This window comes from Antrostomus carolinensis, unplaced genomic scaffold (genome assembly GCF_000700745.2).
Source record: "Antrostomus carolinensis isolate BGI_N321 unplaced genomic scaffold, ASM70074v2 scaffold1158, whole genome shotgun sequence".
NCBI lineage: Eukaryota > Metazoa > Chordata > Aves > Caprimulgiformes > Caprimulgidae > Antrostomus > Antrostomus carolinensis.
In genome coordinates, this window is record NW_010333461.1 from 24,760 (window position 1) to 44,551 (window position 19,792).

The 19,792-nt window shown below is 42.5% G+C and overlaps 1 protein-coding gene across 1 annotated transcript in view; it reads left to right on the top strand.

Annotated features, from left to right (window-relative positions):
- Positions 1-19,792, top strand: part of TRPM8 (transient receptor potential cation channel subfamily M member 8) — a gene marked incomplete at its 3' end in the record, with an annotated part of 40,509 nt that overhangs the window by 12,902 nt on the left and 7,815 nt on the right. Inside the window, exons 8-19 of the mRNA XM_029086451.1 lie at positions 1,438-1,450; positions 2,656-2,853; positions 5,375-5,477; positions 6,267-6,385; positions 6,695-6,985; positions 8,112-8,207; positions 9,167-9,296; positions 12,138-12,283; positions 13,259-13,371; positions 13,833-14,049; positions 16,910-17,001; positions 17,994-18,135. Coding sequence (XP_028942284.1) covers positions 1,438-1,450; positions 2,656-2,853; positions 5,375-5,477; positions 6,267-6,385; positions 6,695-6,985; positions 8,112-8,207; positions 9,167-9,296; positions 12,138-12,283; positions 13,259-13,371; positions 13,833-14,049; positions 16,910-17,001; positions 17,994-18,135 — 1,660 coding nt within the window. The remainder of the gene's footprint in view (positions 1-1,437; positions 1,451-2,655; positions 2,854-5,374; positions 5,478-6,266; positions 6,386-6,694; positions 6,986-8,111; positions 8,208-9,166; positions 9,297-12,137; positions 12,284-13,258; positions 13,372-13,832; positions 14,050-16,909; positions 17,002-17,993; positions 18,136-19,792) is intronic.

Here is a 19,792-nt window from a genome sequence, read left to right on the forward strand (position 1 = left end):
CAATAGGGATATTGCTCTAATATTTTAGACAGATTGCTCCACAAACAACATGATAATGTAATCAATCCTATAATTTATTGAAGCTTGCCCAGCACTTGCTATTGAAAGACTTTGCTTGCAATTACATTTAAACTTAGGAAGTTTGTTTCAGTTTGAATTTTCTGTGCAATATTTCTACCTCAGGCTGATGCCATGGAAAAATTTTGATTGAGACAGTTCAGTTGTCTCAATTCTTTCATAATAAATCCAAACAAAAAATGTTTTCATTGTGTTTAATTGGACTCTTTATCAGCCATGTAGCTTTTGATCCTTTTTATATAAATTTGCCTAAACTTTGGTTTGGGAAAGCTTGGCTTGCCCATGCTCAATGGAGGTGAGTGCTTTCTTGTAATACACAGGGAAGATGAGCTTGTGCTGGCGATGCTCCAGCTCAGATTTTGCTTGAACTTACTTGTGATTGCTGCACCTAGTTGAAAAGTAGGCAACTGAGCAAGGGAGGAGGGTTCTGCTGACTCTGACCCTTCTAAGCCTAAAAAGGAAGGGAGCAGGCATCATCTTCAAACAGACAACAGTCAGGGACAGGATGAACAGAACAGAGAATGCAGAAAGAAGTTGCTTGAAACAGGATGTCTGTGACACTTAGGGAAGGGGGAAAAAAGGGGTGAGCTCTAGATCTGTCTAAATAACAGGATGGTTACTTCCCCCTCTGCCTTGCAAGAGTGATGATGGGTGGTCTGAGTGAGGAAGATTGAACTGAGAGAGCAAAGAGACCTGGGACCAGGGGATGTGCAGTCAGGCTGTGTGGGAAGGAAACAGCAAGAGGAGCAAGGATGAGATGATTCTGATGAGCAGTGAGAAGAAGAGCTGGTGTAGCCTGGGATGAAGGACCTCAAGAAAGAGCTGGGAAAGGGGCTGGGTTTTGCAAGAGGTTAGGATCCAATGAAGAGAATATGTCAGTGGTTGAGTCAGTAAAATTGAAGCAGGGTGATATTTGTAATTATCTCTTTTGAAGAGGTGATCTTGGTACTATCTGTTCTGACCAGAGCTTTGCTGTTAATATTGAGACTAATCAAACTGTTTTGCTTGTCAAGATGACAAACAATCTGAATTCAAAGCACAGTCTGTGTTACCACTTCATTGCTAACATTAATCAATTAGTCTGAACCGGTCTTGTGAAATTTCAGGTCATTATGTCAGCCTCCTCTATGTTTCCTGGGTGTTTTGGTTCCATTCACATGATTAATTTTAGCTTTGCCCACAGGTAGATTGTAGATGAATGCAGCTGCAGAGCTCAGGGTGTTTAATCAAAGGTCCTAAGATGAAATTAAGTTAAATGAAAAGGTTCAGAGCAAAGCTTTGCTGAAAATTACATGTTGAATATGCCCATCTCCTTTTTGATACAAATTGCCAACATTTAAGAGAGGATGATCCCTCCCTGGAAGTGTTGAAGGCCAGGCTGGATGAGGCTTTGAGCAACCTGGTCTAGTGGAAGGTGTCCCTGCTGCTGGCAGGGGGGTTGAAACTGGATGAGCTTTAAGGTCCCTTCCCACCCAAACCAGTCTGGGATTTGGTCATCACTGGGGAACGGTTTGGGTACACTATTCAGTGTGGTTACTTGGGCAGCCTTGTGGTAACTCATATATTACAGAGAGACCTCAACCCTGCTGGTAAGAAATGATAAACAATGCAGATTTACTAGCTGTCTCATCAGAATGGATAAAAGCCACGTTAAATCAAATGCATAATCCCTGGCAAGAGGTTCCTCTGAAAAGTAACTGGATGATGGTTCGATGAAGGCTTCATGCCTTCATGGCATGAAGTGAGAGCCCTAGAGATCCCCAAGAGATTCCCCCTGATTTCCGGTCTGCCCTGGTTAATATATTGAACATGACGTGATATGATCTGGAATATCTCATTGGCAGAGACAAATACCTATTCTGGGTTTTGCTAATTAATACACTTTCCCTCCTTCCAGTCCTCTGCACTTGCAGACCAGCAAATCACGATGTCCTTGGACTTCCAGCAGCAACTAAAAACATCAGTACATTATTAACATTCTTCTCATAACAAACCCCACACTGAAACCAAAACACAGCTATTTCAGCTACTGAGAAGAAAATTAACTCCATCCTAGCAAAAAACAGGACAAGTAGCTACTCGGAGATATTCAGTTACATTGCAGTTCAGTATTCTCATGATGCTACAGGAGTGATCTCTGTGTAAAAGGCTGCTACTTGCATCTCCAGCAGATAAAACCGGAGCCCCTGGACTTGGGTGTGGTGTTACCTGAGCAATGCTGTGCCATAAACCAGCAGTGACTGTAGCTAGGCAATGTTGTAATGTGTCCTGAATGACATTTCCACTTAGCAATTTTCCCTATCTTCTAATCAACCCTAAAATTTGGCAGATGTTGATTTCTATCCCTGAGTTTCTGTGAAGCCCTTCACAGCTCTCTGTCATTAGATGAATGCTGTTTTAAAGACTTGTCATTGGTAAGGTATCAGTAGGTAGGAACAAAAATGCTGCTCTGGACCATGAGTTTCTATTTTACTCCCTTAAATCAAACCTAAAACCTGTAGGCTTTCTTACTGAACAGCAACCTCTAATAACACAGTCATGCTTCAGGTGATGACCTCTCCCTCTCTGGCTCCCCAGTCTATCAACGTGGCCATCAAGAGTAAGATTCCCTGTGTTGTGGTGGAAGGCTCGGGCCGGATTGCTGATGTTATCGCTAGCTTGATGGAGGCAGAAGGCACTCTTGCTTCTTCATGCGTCAAGGAGAGCTTGCTCAGGTATCTGCCTCGCACCATTTCAAGGCTCTCAGAAGAGGAGACTGAAAGCTGGATCAAATGGGTAAGAGTGTGCTGCTGCAGGGAGCTAGCGAGCCTGAAAATGGGGGAAAGCTTGAGGAAACAGGAGGTCAGGAGCAGCCAGTGACTTCCAAATCAGGAATGTTGCTATCTGGTGATACCTATAGGATGTGCAGGGCTCCTTGCCACAACATATGCATGAGGATTTAAAAAATTAAAATTCCAAACCCTTTATAGTAACTTTTAGGGATTGGAACAAAAGGAGAGGGGGATTGCAATCTTCAGCACATGTCTGGGTACAGGACAGGTAAGGCCAGATGGTTTGTAACTTGTCTGCTCCCTTGGATGCTGGTGATTCCTCTGGAGTACTGGCTTCTGGATGTGTCTCTTGGCTGATGTGCTGATTGGTGTTGCAATTCCTTTGTGTGCTTTGTGAAGGTGGAGAAATTGGATGTTTGCTGACAAGCCTCACCATGCTAAATCCTTCTGGATTGCTCAGGGACAAAGGGTTATCGCTGCTGCCCTGTGGACTTTCAAATTGTAGCTTCAAGATTCTTTTGAAGCTTCAAGATTCTCTCATTTGTTCTAAATTTCTTGTTTTTCTTCCTGCATCCCTTAAGATACTGGGTAAGACAGATTTCCCTGACAGACTAGGAGTGGGAAATTTAGGACTAGAAGCTTACCTGGTCAGTATTTCACCACAGCATCATCCCTGCACCATCTCCATTGGGACTCTGCTAGCGTTGACTTACTAACACTGTGTACAGGTTGCCCAAGGAAGTTGTGGCTGCTCCTCCCTGGAAGTGTTGAAGGCCAGGCTGGATGAGGCTTTGAGCAACCTGGTCTAGTGGAAGGTGTCCCTGCTGCTGGCAGGGGGGTTGGGACTGGATGGGCTTTAAGGTCCCTTCCAATCCAAACCATTCTATGATTGAAGGTACAAATTCTTCTTTTGCTTTTCTTTGCCCCTTTGTCCAGCGGTAGAGCCTTCAGGAAGTAGTCACCATTGTGATCCCATATGTAACTGTTTATTACAAAAGTGTTTTTTGGAGACTGGGGAAACTCAAGAACATCTGTCTTGGGTTGCTTGGGCCAGTCTCAGGAAACTCTTCTAATTCTCTGGTCATCTGACTTTCAAGTGGAGCTGGTTTTAGATAGACTTCTGCTCTCCTTAATAGTTCCAGAAGAAAATGAGCTCCAGGAAAATCTTAATGTTCTGTTATTTTTCAGAAGTCTTAGTTCCAACACTTCAGCTCACTGAACAATCCATTAACTTGAGCTAATTGACTTTCTCAATTAACTGCTCAATGCAGTTAATCCTAGGGTCTGATTCTGTTTTCCTCTCTTGGTTAATTATCTCCTGCCCACGCTCACAGTGGGAAGCAGAGAGTGCGGAGTGGTTGCATATTCAAACCTCAGTTGAAGTTCATAGTGGGGGATGGAAAATGTTCTATTACTTCCTGCATGGTTAAGACTCCTTCTCTCAGCTTTTTCTCCCCTTTAACTTTTTAAATTATTTACTATTTTTTTTTTTTTTTTAAATGAATGTACCATTGCAAGTTGTTTGCAGACCCCAGAGAGGAGTTTGGGCACTCAAACCTCTCTGTGTTTTCTTTGATGTGAACCAAAGCTTCTGCTATTGAAGTTTAAGGAGTTACTGGTAAGGCCTGACTCAAAACTCTTGGTCAGAACTTGGCAGAGTGAGTCCCTGGGGCAACCGACAAGTTCCACTGGGCAACCTGTTCCACTTGAGCCTGTTTTGAGCAGCAGGATCTCCAGAGCCATCTTATAACCTCCACAATTTTCTGCTTCTATAATGAGAAGCTTATGGGGAAAAAGGGCAGGAGTAGGGCATGGCCTTTTGCAGAGGTAGTCCTGCAGAAACCAAGTCTGAACTTGCACTATGAGCTTGGGTGCTGTGATGTCCAAACCTGAAGAAGAAGAACTGTCCTCTGAGCAGATCATGAGCCTCTGGTTTCCAGAAGGAGTTCTGCACTGGGGACTGTGGAGCTGTGGAAGACAGTTTCCCCTGTTTGGTCGTCTGGCCACACTTCACAGCTTCTGCTGAGCTGCCTTGGAGTGTACCTCGTCCTTCATCAAGAACAGCTAAGATGAGTTGTTTTCTATGTTCTAGAAAGGAATTAACTTTATGAGGCTTGGTTATGTGAGAAATTCTCTGGTTTTGGCAAAGCAAAAGGAGGTAGAAACTGTTCTCTAATAAACTGCTAGATGTTTGTTGAAACTTGTGCTGTCACAATCTGTTTTTTCTTTATGAGTAGTTTCTAATTACTGAGATATATTTTTGGTTATGATGTTCTGCAGAGGGGGAATCACAGTTATTTTCTGTATGTTCAGAGGATAATTCATCTTATACTTCGGTGACTTTAAAATAAGTCTCATTATCTACTTCTGTCTGGACTTGATTAAATGTTAACCGTATGTGGAAACAGGACTGATGAGAAGCAGCTTTGCTACAACACGATGAGAAATGTCTTTTAAAAGTGCTCTAGGAGATCACCTATTAAACAGCTTAGATTGCTTTGAAATGGAACTTTCCCTTTTTGTAGATCAAAGAAGTCCTTGAGAACCCTCATTTACTGACAGTTATCAAAATAGAAGAAGCTGGAGATGAAATTGTGAGCAATGCAATTTCTTTTGCTCTGTACAAAGGCAAGTAATTGTTTTTCTGGCTTTTTTTTTTTTTTAATAGATGGAAAAAGATTGCTGTTTATTTTCTAGAACAACCTTCCCTAGAGCAGTGTCATCTCTCTAGATTTAAGCTCTAACCACAGTGTGGAGCTTGTCTTCATCTGCAGTGGTATGGGCAGCCCACAGCAGCATTATAGGATCTGTTTGTGTGGGTGAGATTGAAATTCAGTCCAGATGATCATGAAGGCATTCAGCAGAGGTTTGGGGATGCTGGAATGGCATCTCTGAGAGTACTACACAAGTACCCAACACAACAGGGAGTCAGTCAGGAAGCCAGTGACTTGCTCCTATGAGTAATTCAGAACTTTGGGGCTTTCTACTACTCCACTTTAGCAGCACTGGTACTTGGTGACAGTTGTTGGGCAGATCTCATCTTCCTGTCTGTGCATGGAGAAAGCCCCTGAACGTTACAGCTTCTCATGACACTTCTTGTGTAGGACCCCATTGTGAATTGTGCAGAATTTATTTTGTGTAGAGGATGCAGGACACTGAGGAGCCTGAAGGAAATGTTGTGCTGAATTTTCACTGATGAGGTGCTCCTAGCAGCTTGTTAGTGGCCTGTGCTGGACTATAATATGTCTCTAAGCCTCCAGCACCCTCCAAAACCCAATCAGGAAGATGTGCATGAGTCTGGGAAAAGACACTTGATAGGAGTCTTGTTAGGTAGAGTGTGAAAAGCAGAGATGAAAAGGTCTGCCAAGAAGCTCTTCTGTCTCTGGTCTTTTACCTAGAGGATTGTTCCTCCTGCAGCTTTCAGCACCAATGAACACGACAGAGATAACTGGAACGGGCAGCTGAAGCTGCTGCTGGAGTGGAACCAGTTGGACCTGGCCAGTGATGAGATCTTCACCAATGACCGGAACTGGGAGGTACAGACCACTTTGAGTACAGTGACATGGGACAGAGGAGCAGTGGGAAGAGAGACATCCTAACAGTAGCCACTATCTCAGCACCCCAACCTCTGTGATGATAAGTAAGACTGTCTGTTCCTCCTTGCACTGACATCACTGGTTGCAAAGGTCATCTTGCTGTGCCAGAAGTACTCTAGGTCATCTAACAAAGGCAATTGCATACAGAAGAAAAACATTGTGATGAAAATGCAGCAGTTAGCCACATGTGTTAGACCCTTAGGTGAACTTTGTGTGCTCTCTAATATTTGCTTTTCCATTTCTTCCTAGTCTGCTGACCTGCAGGATGTCATGTTCACAGCCCTAGTGAAAGACAGGCCCAAATTTGTCCGTCTCTTCCTGGAAAATGGCTTGAATCTGAGGAAGTTCCTTACCACAGAGGTCCTTAGAGAGCTGTACACAAACAACTTCAGCAGCCTGGTATTCAAGAACCTGCAGATTGCAAAGAACTCCTATAACGATGCCCTCCTCACATTCGTGTGGAAGATGGTTGAAGACTTCCGAAGAGGTCTCAAAAGAGATGAGAAAAATAGCAAAGATGAGATGGAGATACATCTTTCAGTAAGTGATGAGCAGTTTGATTCCACTGTGTGTTCCCTGAAAGGAAAAAAAAAACAACCCAGAAGTCATGTTTTGTTTCTGGTATAGCAGGATTTGCTTATCAGTCTCAGCCTTGTTTGACATTTAATATACTGCCCCACTTTACAAATGCATGGATTGTTTAACTAGGAGAAAAACAGGTGAGTTTTTTTGGGTGTTGAGTTAAAATATTTTCTATTAGAGTAATCAGTGCTTGTAATTTATGCTGATATAAATTCAGAGTCTGGTACGGAGGTGCCAACTGGGCATGAGGAATTTGGACTCATATCTTGGTGCAGACTCCTGTATCTTAAACCTTGCTTGTTGTAAGGGTGTCAAACACCTTCTAGACTTGATTTCCTTGTCAAACAACTTAGTTGTCACAGCACAGTAGGTCCAAACATCAGATCCAGATCTGAGTTTTGAAACTGGAGCTCAGGCTCTGGATAGGAAACTTCTGAAATCAGTTGTTGGCTTCAGAGATGCAATGCACCACATGTGACATTTGGGGGAAGCTTGGTTTGAAAATGCTGGTTAGCTTTGGGAGTTTCCACTGAAGCTCATGGTTCTTGAAAGTTTTGTTGCTCAGGAGTCATTTTGTGATGGCTTTGCCATCCCCAGATGGTAACTGCTCTGATGCAAAGAAGGTGGTGGTATAGAAATTCCTCTCTATTTATAGTTTTTGTGAAGTTCAAGGTCTTAAACACAAAGGCATATTGGTATAAAGTTAGTGTTCCTTTTAGAGGATGTTGATCCATGTTCTCTAAACACCAAGTCCAGCTGTGAATGAGCCTATCTGAATTTAACTACTTGGCTTAAAGCAGAAAGAGACTTTGACCCAAACATCTTTTAATGCCAACCTTAAGGAAAACAGGGAGGCTGATTCTTCCACACCAAATAGGAAAATGTGAGGCTTGCATATAAATATAAAATATAAACTGACTTACATTAGTGTGTGACGAGTGCTGGATAGCTGAGAGAGGGGATTGGTGGGCTGGCTGCAAAAGGAAGAAAATACAAAATCAGGAGAGTGGCAGGCTGAGGATTTCTTGCACTTGGAAAGAGTTTAATGAGCTTAGATCTGAGGAGTTGTTGCTCTTTCTCTCAGGATGAGTGTCCTATCACAAGGCATCCATTGCAAGCTCTGTTTATCTGGTCAGTTCTTCAGAACAAGAAAGAGTTGTCTAAAGTCATTTGGGAGCAAGTAAGTTGAATTCTCCTTTTTTCCTCTTTGCAAACAGCACAGTGGTGCATCTTGTCTTTGATTTGTTGGACTTTAAAGGCTCTGGATCTATCTTCAAACACAAAACCACAGTAGATGATTGTTAGATGGCTCTGTAAGTAGGTTAAATATGACCCGTTTTGTGTGTGGGTGTGGATTTCATACTTTTCTTTCCTAATGTCACAGCCCTAATATTTACAGTACAATCAATTGAATTAAATGAAATTTGAACATTAAAATCCAATACGATCTTATTTACCAGCTCCTCAGATTTTCTGTGAGTAACTGTCCCTAATGTAGCAGTCCAGGTAACATTTACCTAGAGTTGTGTGTTCTGATCTAGGCTCAAGCTTAGATGCTGAGTTTCCACCCAGTCCATAATATGGATGTGTGCTGTTCCTAGGCATTTGGTTGAAACTGATTTCTAATTTGGATTAGACAGTACATTTAGTGTGCTGTATCAAATAGATAATTCATAGGCTGTGAATGTGAGGCTCGTGCAGGCAAAGCTAATGGATGATCCTGCTCATGTTGGTCTTCGTGTCTGAAACAGAGTGTGTCTTCCCTGCATGTACAGATGTTTTGAATGGAACAGACTAACATAGTCAGGGTAGTTCTGAGTACACCCAGAACTGGTCCAGACTGGTGGACACTGAAAATGATAGTGTAGATCATGGCAAACAGAGCAGACCCTCTTTTAGGACTCTTCAGTCAGAGATGCAAAGCTGACTGTATAACTGTTAAGCTCAAGACCTTTTCAGACTGGTCAGTTATCACACCAGTACACTGATGGTTACCACTCGTTTTGTGCAACTGGATCTTCATTTGCCAGTCTTGACTGGGAACTGAGCAGCTGCAAAAAAAAAGGGGGGATAAATTTTAAAGACTCTATCACATTCCCTTTGCAGAGGGCTTTGCATGACTTTACTCTCTCTCCATAGACCAGAGGTTGCACTTTGGCAGCCCTTGGGGCCAGTAAGCTCCTGAAAAGCATGGCCAAGGTGAAGAATGATATAAATGCTGCTGGTGAGTCTGAGGAACTTGCTAATGAGTATGAGACAAGAGCAGTAGGTAAGTGCCTTCAAGTCCTTTGGAACTTTAATAGAAGGGGTCAGGAAATTGTTTCCTTTCTTGGAACGTTACTTGTTTTAATCATCTCCAGGTCTGACGTGTAGCAATGATTGTGTACTGATGGTTTTATTTTGTGCAGAAAACCAAATTGATAACCCTGCTGCTTTTGTTCAGCAAAATGCAAGGCAAGGTAATTCATTCAATTTGCCTGAAATGCTGCCCAGAAATTCAGCCTGATTTATAAAGAAGAGAAATGACATCTCACAAGGAAGCAGAAAGCAAGCTTTATTTAGAAAACTACATATCCAACACTAAATGCTTCCCTTTAATGTCAAAATGTGTTTTTAGTCTTTGGAAATCTCTTCCACACTATCTGTTCCCAGAAGAAACTGTGTGTCCTGTCTAAACAGTTTGCCTCCAAAACTGGATGTGGGGGTGTGTGGAGGGGGTTGCTAGAGGATTTCTTTTGTTGGGAAGAAAGCTACCAAGCTCTAATGGAAAGGTTGAAGAAGGGTCAGGAATAGCAAGGAGAATAAGAAAAGCTTTCTGCATGAGTGCTGGTAATATTCAGGTTGAGAAGAGCCATCCTTCAAATTTACAGGAGTACTTCTGGGGACTGAGAGGAAATTGCAGATAAAAAGTGGGTTGAATTCCTAAATTCTGAACTGCAAAATCATATACCTTCCTTATTCTCAGATGACAAGTAATACTGTTGCTCATTGAGAATGCAAATCTAGTTCAGGTTTTATATCTTTGTTGTTGTTGTTGTTCTTTTTTTTGTATGCCCTTCAGTTTCTCCATTTGCAAGGATTGTCAGTGATTCAGAATTGAGCCCACGGGCGGGAGTGACCAATAATTTCTTATTTCATGAGGGTAATGGGTGAGAAAAGAGTAGGGGGATGTTTTTTTTTTTTTAAGACTTCCATTTTGTGAGCAATAATACTAATGTTTCCTCAGTCTCTAGTTACCCTGCAAATTATTCAGGGTAACACACAAATGAAAGGCAGCCCAGTTGGCAGATACCAGAGCAGGGATTAATTTGTAGCATCCCACAACTTACAAATTGAAGTTTACCTGTGTGGTGCATCCTGTGGAGCAGGACCTTGGAAGGAAATATATTAGTGTTGTCTCTGGGGCTTTATTGCAGGTTATGGCTTTGTTCTCTTGCCTGGTGCAGAAAACAGTGGCTCTGTAACCATGTTGCTGCCCAGCAATTTGTTGTCATCACCATAAATCAGGTGAGGTGACAGCTGAGGTGTAATAGCCCTGCAGATTGAATGGGGAACCATAGAAATGTTACTGGAAAGGGCTCCTGGAGACCCCCAGTCCAGTCTTCTCTTTGAGGTGTTGTTATCACCAGGACTAGGTCAGTGTAATCACAGCTTCATTTAGCCAAATCTTGAAAATCTTTACAGATGGATATAGTTTTATTGCTCCTAAAAGCAGACACCTTGTTTGTTCCTTTGCTGGTGCTCATGGAGACTAGACTGACCTGTTGAACTTGAGCCTTATTTTTATTTGCATGTCTTAATAAATTAATAGATTGAATTAATTAATTGATTGATTGATTAATTAATTGAAACTAGATCATTAATTGATCTAGTTTCCTGACATCCTAAAATAGCAATAAACAGCTGAATATGACACAATATCTTTCTAAAATAATGAAAGACAGCAAATAAAGTATATATGGACTACTGATTTTAAAGCTGCATCAAACCCAAGAGCATATTGCATAGTAATGTGGCCAAGAAGTGATTTATTAGTTTGCTAAATTTCAGAAATGGAATAAAGGAATAACTTGCTGACTAATGTTTTCTATTGAGATTCAAAATTTATAATAAAGTATTTGCAAAGGTATTTTACTATCCACTAAGGAATGGCACAAGGCCACACTGAAAATACCTTGCTTGTTACCAGAAAATACTGCTACTTCACAAGTGAAAACTGCCAAAATAATCTTTCTTAAGGGTATCTATATCCCTCAGGCCTGATTATTTAGCAAGATATTGAGAATTGAACAGGTCCTGTTGAAGTCTATCAAGATCTATCTGAATATTGCAATGTATGTGGTAATACCAGCTGAAAGGATTGATGTGTGTGTGCATCCTCACCTTGATATTGACAGCTGCTTGTGATATGCCTGGGAAAAGGTGCTGTTGAAGAGAAAAGCTTCTAGTGAAGGCTGGGGTGTTTTATAGGAGGCTGGATTGCTCTGCAGAGCAGTTGTGCTCTGATGTAGATACACCAATAGAACAGCCTTTGAGTGGGAAACATCCAGAGCTGGAAAGAGAAATAATTTTTCACTCTGTGTGCATTGTAAGTGGCAAAAATCTATGGGCAGAATGAGATGCTTGTAGCTCTTCTAAAAGAACCATGTTTGCAACGTATTTCTTAGTGAAAAAGCATCAGATTCTGCCCTTGTTGTTCAACTCTGTTAATATGGGACTGCTGTGACTAAGTCATTAGATCGGTACTAAATGAATGAAAAGAAGATGAAACAAGCAGATACACTGAGTCATTGGAGTAGAAGTTAATATTTTTTTAAATCAATTTTTTTTTAGTGCAGAACTCAATTTAATGTCAGCTCTTTGTGTGCTGATTGAATATTAGTTTTCCATCCAGACATGAATTCTGTATGAAAGCTTAATACGTGCCAGTGGGTTTGTAAAGCACTGCACAGGTTTTACCATGCTGAAAATGTGGAAAGAGTTCTTGTATCTGTGTGCTTTAATATTATCAATGTTATACTTTGTAAGTCACTGGAGACAATTGCACCCAAGTAGGTGGGAAATTGAGTCTGAAGTTGGAGCTCAATGTGGGGCTGCTTCTTTCCTCCAGAGCTGTTCACCGAGTGCTACAGCAGTGATGAAGATCTAGCTGAGCAGCTGTTGACTTATTCCTGTGAAGCCTGGGGAGGGAGCAATTGTCTGGAACTGGCAGTGGAAGCTAAAGACCAGCAGTTCATTGCACAGCCAGGGGTGCAGGTAATGTCAGGGATAAGAAGGTGCACAGATTACTGTAACTCTTGTGATCTGGGTAGCTTAAAAAAAAAAAAAAAATATATATATATATATTCTTGCTGTGAAAATGCTACATCCACATGCCCAGTCTGTGAAAGGAAAATGCTCAGACACTGTCCTTGTGGGAGTGAGAGCCTCTGAGCGAGGTTTTCCAGCCACTTGAACATAGAATCATAGAATCCCAGACTGGTTTGGGTTGGAAGGGACCTTAAAGCTCATCCAGTTCCAACCCCCCTGCCATCAGCAGGGACACCTTCCACTAGACCAGGTTGCTCAAAGCCTCATCCAACCTGGCCTTCAACACTTCCAGGGAGGAGCAGCCACAGCTTCTCTGGGCAACCTGGGACACTGTCTCACCACCCTCACACCAAAGAATTTCTTCCTAATATCTAATCTAAACCTCCCCTCTTTCAGTTTAAAGCCATTTCCCCTTGTTCTGTCATTAACTGCCTTTATAAAAAGTCCCTCCCCAGCTTTCTTGTAGGCCCATTGTGGTGCTTCACAGCATGCTCACAGAACCAGCATCTGCAGTGCTGTGAAATGCATCCCAGGGAGCAGTGACTGGGACTGCTGGGGCACAGGGTGTGTGGCTCCTCTCCTTGAAATAGGAGGTCGCTGCTTTGCCCACAAATACGAAGTCAAGAGGGGGAGACTTGATTTACAGCTGTAAATCATAATCAACTAGATGATAAAGACTACCTGAAGTGACTTCTCCCTTGGCATAACTCCCCAGTAGACTGGAAGATGGCTGGACTGAGGAACCAGCACATTTTAACTGATGCACAAAGCTTTCTGTTCTGCTGAAACAGAAATCCCAGTTATTTTGATTGAAACTCAAAGTTTTGGAGTTTTCTACTAAATCAAATGTCCTCTAATAGCATTCCTAGGTTATTTCACTGCTGTTAGAACAAATGCAGCTATTTTCTTTTTCCCCCACAGAATTTCCTTTCCAAGCAGTGGTATGGAGAGATTTCAAGAGATACTAAGAACTGGAAGATTATACTGTGTCTGTTCTTTTTCCCTTTAATAGGCTGTGGTTTCATCTCATTCAGGTAATCAACTGGCTTCTCATTAGCAGAAGCAAAGCAATTCAATTCATCATAGAATCATGAGGCAATTCAGGCTGGAAGGCACCTCTGGAGATCATCCAGTTCAGCCCTCTGCTCAAAACAGGCTCAGCTAGAGCAGGTTGCCCAGGGTGTGTCCAGTTGGGTTTTGAGTATCTCCAAGGATGGAGATTCCACAGCCAGCCTAGGGAGCCTGTTCCAGTGTTCAATCACTCTCAAATAAAGATATTTAATGGCTGGGTGAGCTTTTGACAGATTGTGTCCTCACTCTGATCTGGAGTTAAGATGTGCCAATTTCCTGAAGGCAGGAGATGCAGAATGGTGTTACCTTTAAAGTAGTGTCCTGTGCTAGACCTTGCACCTTTCCTGCTTTCACTTTGATGAAGAGCACAAATATTTCCATGGATAAAAGCTATGAGACCTTTTTCCCTCTTTTAATTCCTCAGGAAAAAGCCTGTGGAGAAGAGTAAAAAACTCTTCTTGTATTATGTGTCTTTCTTCACCTCCCCCTTTGTGGTCTTCTCCTGGAATGTCATCTTCTACATCGCTTTCCTGTTGCTCTTCGCCTACGTGTTGCTTATGGATTTCCAGAAGGAACCGACTGTCCTGGAGATGATCCTTTACGTGCTGGTCTTCATTCTGCTTTGTGATGAAGTGAGACAAGTAGGCAGCGCTTGCAAACCAGAAATGTTTAGTGCTAGATTAAAAACCTTGTGGTTTTTCCTCTCCTTGTGCCATAAGCAGTGCAGGCTGCTTCTAAATTAGAGGGGAACCCCTTCTTGGGACATATGTTCAGACAACTCCATGGCACAATGATTTTTTTTTTTTAAAAAAAAAAGAATTTCACTTATTTTTATGAATTTTTTTAAATTCCTGCATGTGCCCCAATAGCTGCAATGTCCATGCACCAAGAGGAATGTGGATTGACTTTGAGGCTGTGTGAATAACCTGATGCCAGTGGAGATATTTCTCGGGAATGCTTGGTTTGGATTGCTAAAGGAATTGGGAATTGGGGATTAGATTTAATTCATTTATCTGGGTGCATACCTCTAGATCAAGTGATCTCTTCTCCACATCTCCTCCACTTTTTTTTTTTTTTACCAAAGAACAACATATCATTATGTATTTCTGTTTATCTTTTAATCATAAATACAGCTTTTGCTAGTTTCACCTAGTCCCAAGGACCAGCTTTGGACTGCCTGCCTTGCTTATGCTGGTGTACTGTGGGAACAGCAAGCAGGGCTGCCTTCATATCCAGCTGCATAATTGATATTCTTCTCACTTCATGTGTAAGGGGATAGATGAAATAAGCTGGTTTTCAGTCAGCGTACGGAATAGTGGAGACTTGAGTCTGGAGATGCTGGGGGAAACTGGAAGACAAATGGGTGTGTGGTTTTCAGTGCAGCACTGCTTTCTGATTGTCCTGTAAGGCATTAGTCTCCATCTGAGTGTTTGTGGGTGATCTGCTGCATCAGACCACCCTGCAACAACATTTCTTACGTGAGCTCAAATGACATTGCTGAGTGTTGATGTTACTGTGCTTAACTTGCTGTGTGTGGTCTTTTTCCTTTCTCATAGTCAAGGTGGTACCCTGTTGAAGGCAACTTCACTTGCTAAGGAAAATGGGGGAAAAGTAAAAGCTACTGTTGCAATGAAAACACTAATGGAGTGTTTGTTTCTACTGATTTAGGTTCTGGTGTCTCTGGACCTGTCCTTGCATTTCCTGTGTGTACCCAGCAAAAGTCCTGGGCAAAGCCTTAGGGATAGAAACCTTTTTTCCTACCAGTGTCACTATTTCTCACTATATCCTGAGCAGGTAGAAGAGCTTCAGATCCCATTAATCCCATTAACAGCTGATGGCCAGACTGTATCAATTTGATTGTGGGAGTGGAGGCAGCTAAAACCAGAGACTTTATTGAAGATTTAGTTATCTTAAACCTGTGTCCAGACTTCAGACCTTTTTTGCTAAGGAGCAAAATGCAAAGCAGTGTCCCAGTCCTTTAAACTTCTTAGGAAAGTCTATCCCTGGCTTCCTCTGAGATAGACCACGTTGACTCTGTAGTCAAAATAGTATCTGTGTCCTTAATATTTTTTTAAAAAGAGGGATGTCTCGGACCTTGTTTTCACTTCAAACTAAGAATAATGTTGCCTGGGGTCCCACTGGAGCTGGTGCAGTCAGATAACTAATTTTGAGGAGAAATCAGCCCTCTGATTAGCAAGTGGTGTGTCTGGAGGTGGCAGCTGCTAGAAATTGCTCCAGATTTAAAGCAGATTGTTTCACTGTTCAGGAGAACTGAACTGTATCTGAACTGTAAGCCACTGGCCCAGGCTTATTTTGACTTCTGATGGTCCTAGAGATTTTTAACTAGCCAAAGCTACTTTCTGATATCCCATTTAGAGCTGACATGGCAATAGTGAAAGCGGAGATGCCTTTTTCCTGCTATCTTCTTAACCACATGGATGTAGCCTCAGCCAGGTGAGTGGGTAGACTTATGGGATGTGCAGGAAAGCCCCGATATCTCAGAAGAGGAATCTGGACAGAACCTCTGTGCACACTAACTCTTAGCCACGGGAGCTGCTTGATATTTGAAGGACTGAACTGCACTGCAGTCTCAGTTGTTCTCACTTGTTTACACGTATCTACTTCTGCTTTAGACCAAAACCTGTTTCCTTTCCTCCATCCACAATTGTGCCCTTAATAGAAGAGGCATCAGGCTTAAACCTGCTGAATTTAGTGGAGTTGTAGTGCAGTGCTATGGTTATTGCTTTGGGAAAGGCAGTTGGACCACATCAAACACCAATTCACTGTCATGTACAGCAAGGCAACTTCTGTTTGATGTAGGGAGTTACTAGACAGAAACAACCCAATGTCATGGGTGTCAGACATGCTGTCCCCATTCAGTACTGAACTTTGGGTACTTTAAATAGTAAGAAAGCTGTGTGTTGGTCCTAGGATGCTGAAATGATGTCAGGTAATATCTTGAGGCAGACAGCCTGGTAGCTACCACACTCGTCCAGCTTTAGCAATGCATCCCATCATTGGGAGAGAATGCAACAGTTGTGCAACTGGAATAGCAAAGTTGGAGGTCTCTACTCATAGCTCCTTCTGTGTTTAGAAGAAAACTCCCCTCAACCTATTTCCTGTAAAAGTACTGAGAGCAGACCTGCCTTCCTTGGATGTGCCAGTTATGGAGAGATTCACTGATCGATACTCTATTAAGCTTTGGTTATTTCAATGAAAATTTAAAAGAATTATGATCAGTGACTTGGTCTATTTTTTCAGGCCTGGTGGAGGTTTCTCCTGGTTAAGTTACTTGTCCTAATGAGTCACCTCTGCCTTGTATCCAGAAGCTGGTTCTTGCACAAACTCTGGATCCAGGGTGCAGTACCAGTCAGTCTGGGAATGGGCAGAGATTCTCACTAGCTGTGTAATTCAGAAACAGAGAGGCAGGTAATTAAAAGAATAAATTAACTCTACATTTTTGATCAAAAAAGGTTACTTTCTGCTCTTTTTCCTTTCCAGTGGTACATGAATGGCAGTAAGTATTTCTCGGATCTGTGGAATGTTATGGATACACTAGCAATCTTCTACTTCATAGCAGGGATTGTGTTCAGGTGAGTAGTATCTTGTGGCCATGATATGGCTTTGCTTCCTTTCTGGCTTTTGACTACAACCTGTAATGACATTCTGAGAATTTATGAAACCCCCTGTTCTTTATGAAGGTCCCAGTACTGCTAAGTCCTGATGTTAAATCTTTAAAAGCAAATAAAGAAATAAAATAGTGATTGGGAGAACATCTGCATGCAATATTTTCTGGTTTTTGTTTAATGGAAATTGAATTTGTCCCTGAAATCAAAGGTGGCTTTCCTAAACTCAGATCTTTTTGAGACTTAAACTCAGATCTTTTTAATGCTTAGGTTGGCGTGAGCATGTTTAGAAGATGGTATTTGAAATGGGCTTATGTTTCATGACAATGCTTTGAAGTCTGGCTATATAAAACATATCAGACAAAATTCAGTGTAAGATGGTTAATAGCTGAGAGAGTCAGAAGTTCTTCGGGCTTTTGTCTGATTCCTATTCCCATTTAGCATGATAATCTGGACTCTGAGCTCTAATGTATTGTATTTAAGGGGACTGTAATTGTACCTACAATAGTCAAACAGAATGTCCCTAGCTCACATCAGCTGTTTTACATGACTGGGTGAGTTAACAACCATGACAAAGAACTGATGGAAACACATTTTACAGTGCAGTCCTTCGGTCAACTGTAACTTCTCGTTGCCTCAGTGCAGCAGAGTGCTCATTGCACTGTGATGTCTTTGGAGGGCTGTGGGAATAGCTAAAGGTATGAGATCTCTTTGCTGTTAATAGTTGGAGAGGGGAAGAGGAGACACCACGATGAAGGTAGCTAAGATAGGAAGGGTGTAAGCAAAGTCTGCATTAACCAGTTCTACCACATGTCATCAGGTGGGAGAGGGCATGGGGCCCTGGATAGCTGTGCTCTGTGTCCCACTTACTTTCCATTCCCCATTTCAGTGTATTTTTACCTGACTTCTGCATGCTTTACCCATTGTTTCTCTTCATTTTCTGTTACTGTCTCCATCAGGCTTCACTCATCTGATGAAAGCTCTTGGTATTCTGGGAGAGTCATTTTCTGTTTGGACTACATAGTTTTTACACTGAGGCTCATCCATATTTTCACAGTTAGCAGGAATCTAGGACCCAAAATTATTATGCTGCAGAGGATGGTAAGATTCTGGCAGCTATTCAAGAAAGTCTAAATAAATGATGTGATGCCTTGTTTTTTTTTTTTTCTCAAGAGTGAAAAACACCACTGTTGTAATGATGGCAGCAAGTTATCTCCTTCTCTTAAATCTGGATTAATGAAGATGTAAATAGGACCTGATTAAGAGCAGGGCCCTTTTCTCTCCCTCTGCACAGGGAGAGAATAAAGTTCAGGCTGAAGAACAGAAGAGGACACTTGGTTCCTGGTAGCTTTTGTCCTACATGTCTCAAATGTTTCAGTGCTATGTTACATCAATCTGTTCCTCATGTGAGCATTCCCCAAACAAGACAATCATTTATCATAACATGATAAATGTTATAGGAGGAGGATTTCTGTCTTCTGCTGCATCCATCACACAAGGCACTGGAGGAGCAGGTGGTGAGGAGCTTCTCATAGAGTGGCCTGGTTGATTCTGTCCTTTGTAGCTGGAGGAGATGTTTTCTAGCCTGTGAAAGGTATTAGGAAGAGAGTGGAGCTCCATGTAATGCAGATGCAGATTGCTGGAGGTGTGGGAATGAGGAGGATATGTCTGCTTGAATCTGTGCATGTCACCTGGAGCTGAGCTTCCCTCCAGTGATACCTCTGCATGCACACGCACACATCCTCCAAAGAAAAGAGATTTGAAGTCACTCAATGTGGGGGGTGTTTGGGGAATGGCACTTGAAGGGCAGGTGAAGTGAGTATTATTATATCTCTTTAGGAGAGGTTTTCCCTGTCTCTCTGCATTTCTACAGTGGTTGGCTTGTCTTGTGCCATAGCAAAGGGTTGCCATATATGGAATTTAAAAACCACTTGTATGGTGACAATGACACTTTGCCTTGTACCACTGCTCCAAAGCTGAAGTCGAGTGATTCCCTGTTCCCAGAGTGCCTTATGAGATGGAAGCAGCAACACAGGACTGTTTCCTGTGCTTCTTCCTCTTGTTTGGCCTTCTTCAAAAGGGACAAGTTTTTGAGTAAGTTGAATAATAAAGATGTGTGGGGTTAGTGGAAAGGCAGATCTTGATGGAGGTGAGTCTGCAACAAATGGGAAAGCTCAGCTGGGATATTACCACTCTTCACTTACCCGTATATTGTTAAGAGCCAGAAATTCCTGAAACTGTTAGCCAGTGTCTGGACTATCAACAGTGGTTTGAAGTCATCCAGAGCAGCATCCTGCTTATGGCCAGCAGGTCGAGGAAGGTTCTCCTCCCCCTCTACTCTGCCCTGGTGAGGCCACATCTGGAGTGTTGTGTCCGGTTCTGGGCTCCCCAGTTCAAGAGGGACAGGGAATTTCTGGAGGGTCCAGCAGAGGCCACAAAGATGATGAGGGGCCTGGAGCATCTCCTGTGTGAGGAGAGGCTGAGAGAGCTGGGACTGTTCAGCCTGGAGAAGAGCAGCCTGAGAGGGGATCTGATCAATGTCTATGAAGATCTGAAATGTGGGGGCCAAATGGGTGGGGCCGGGCTCTTCTCGGTGGTGCCCAGTGACAGGACAAGGGGCAATGGGCACAAACTGGGACACCAGAAGTTCCAGAGAAACCTAAGGAAAAACTTCTTTGCTGTGAGGGTGCCGGAGCCCTGGGACAGGCTGCCCAGAGAGGGTGTGGAGTCTCCATCTCTGGAGATGTTCAAACCCACC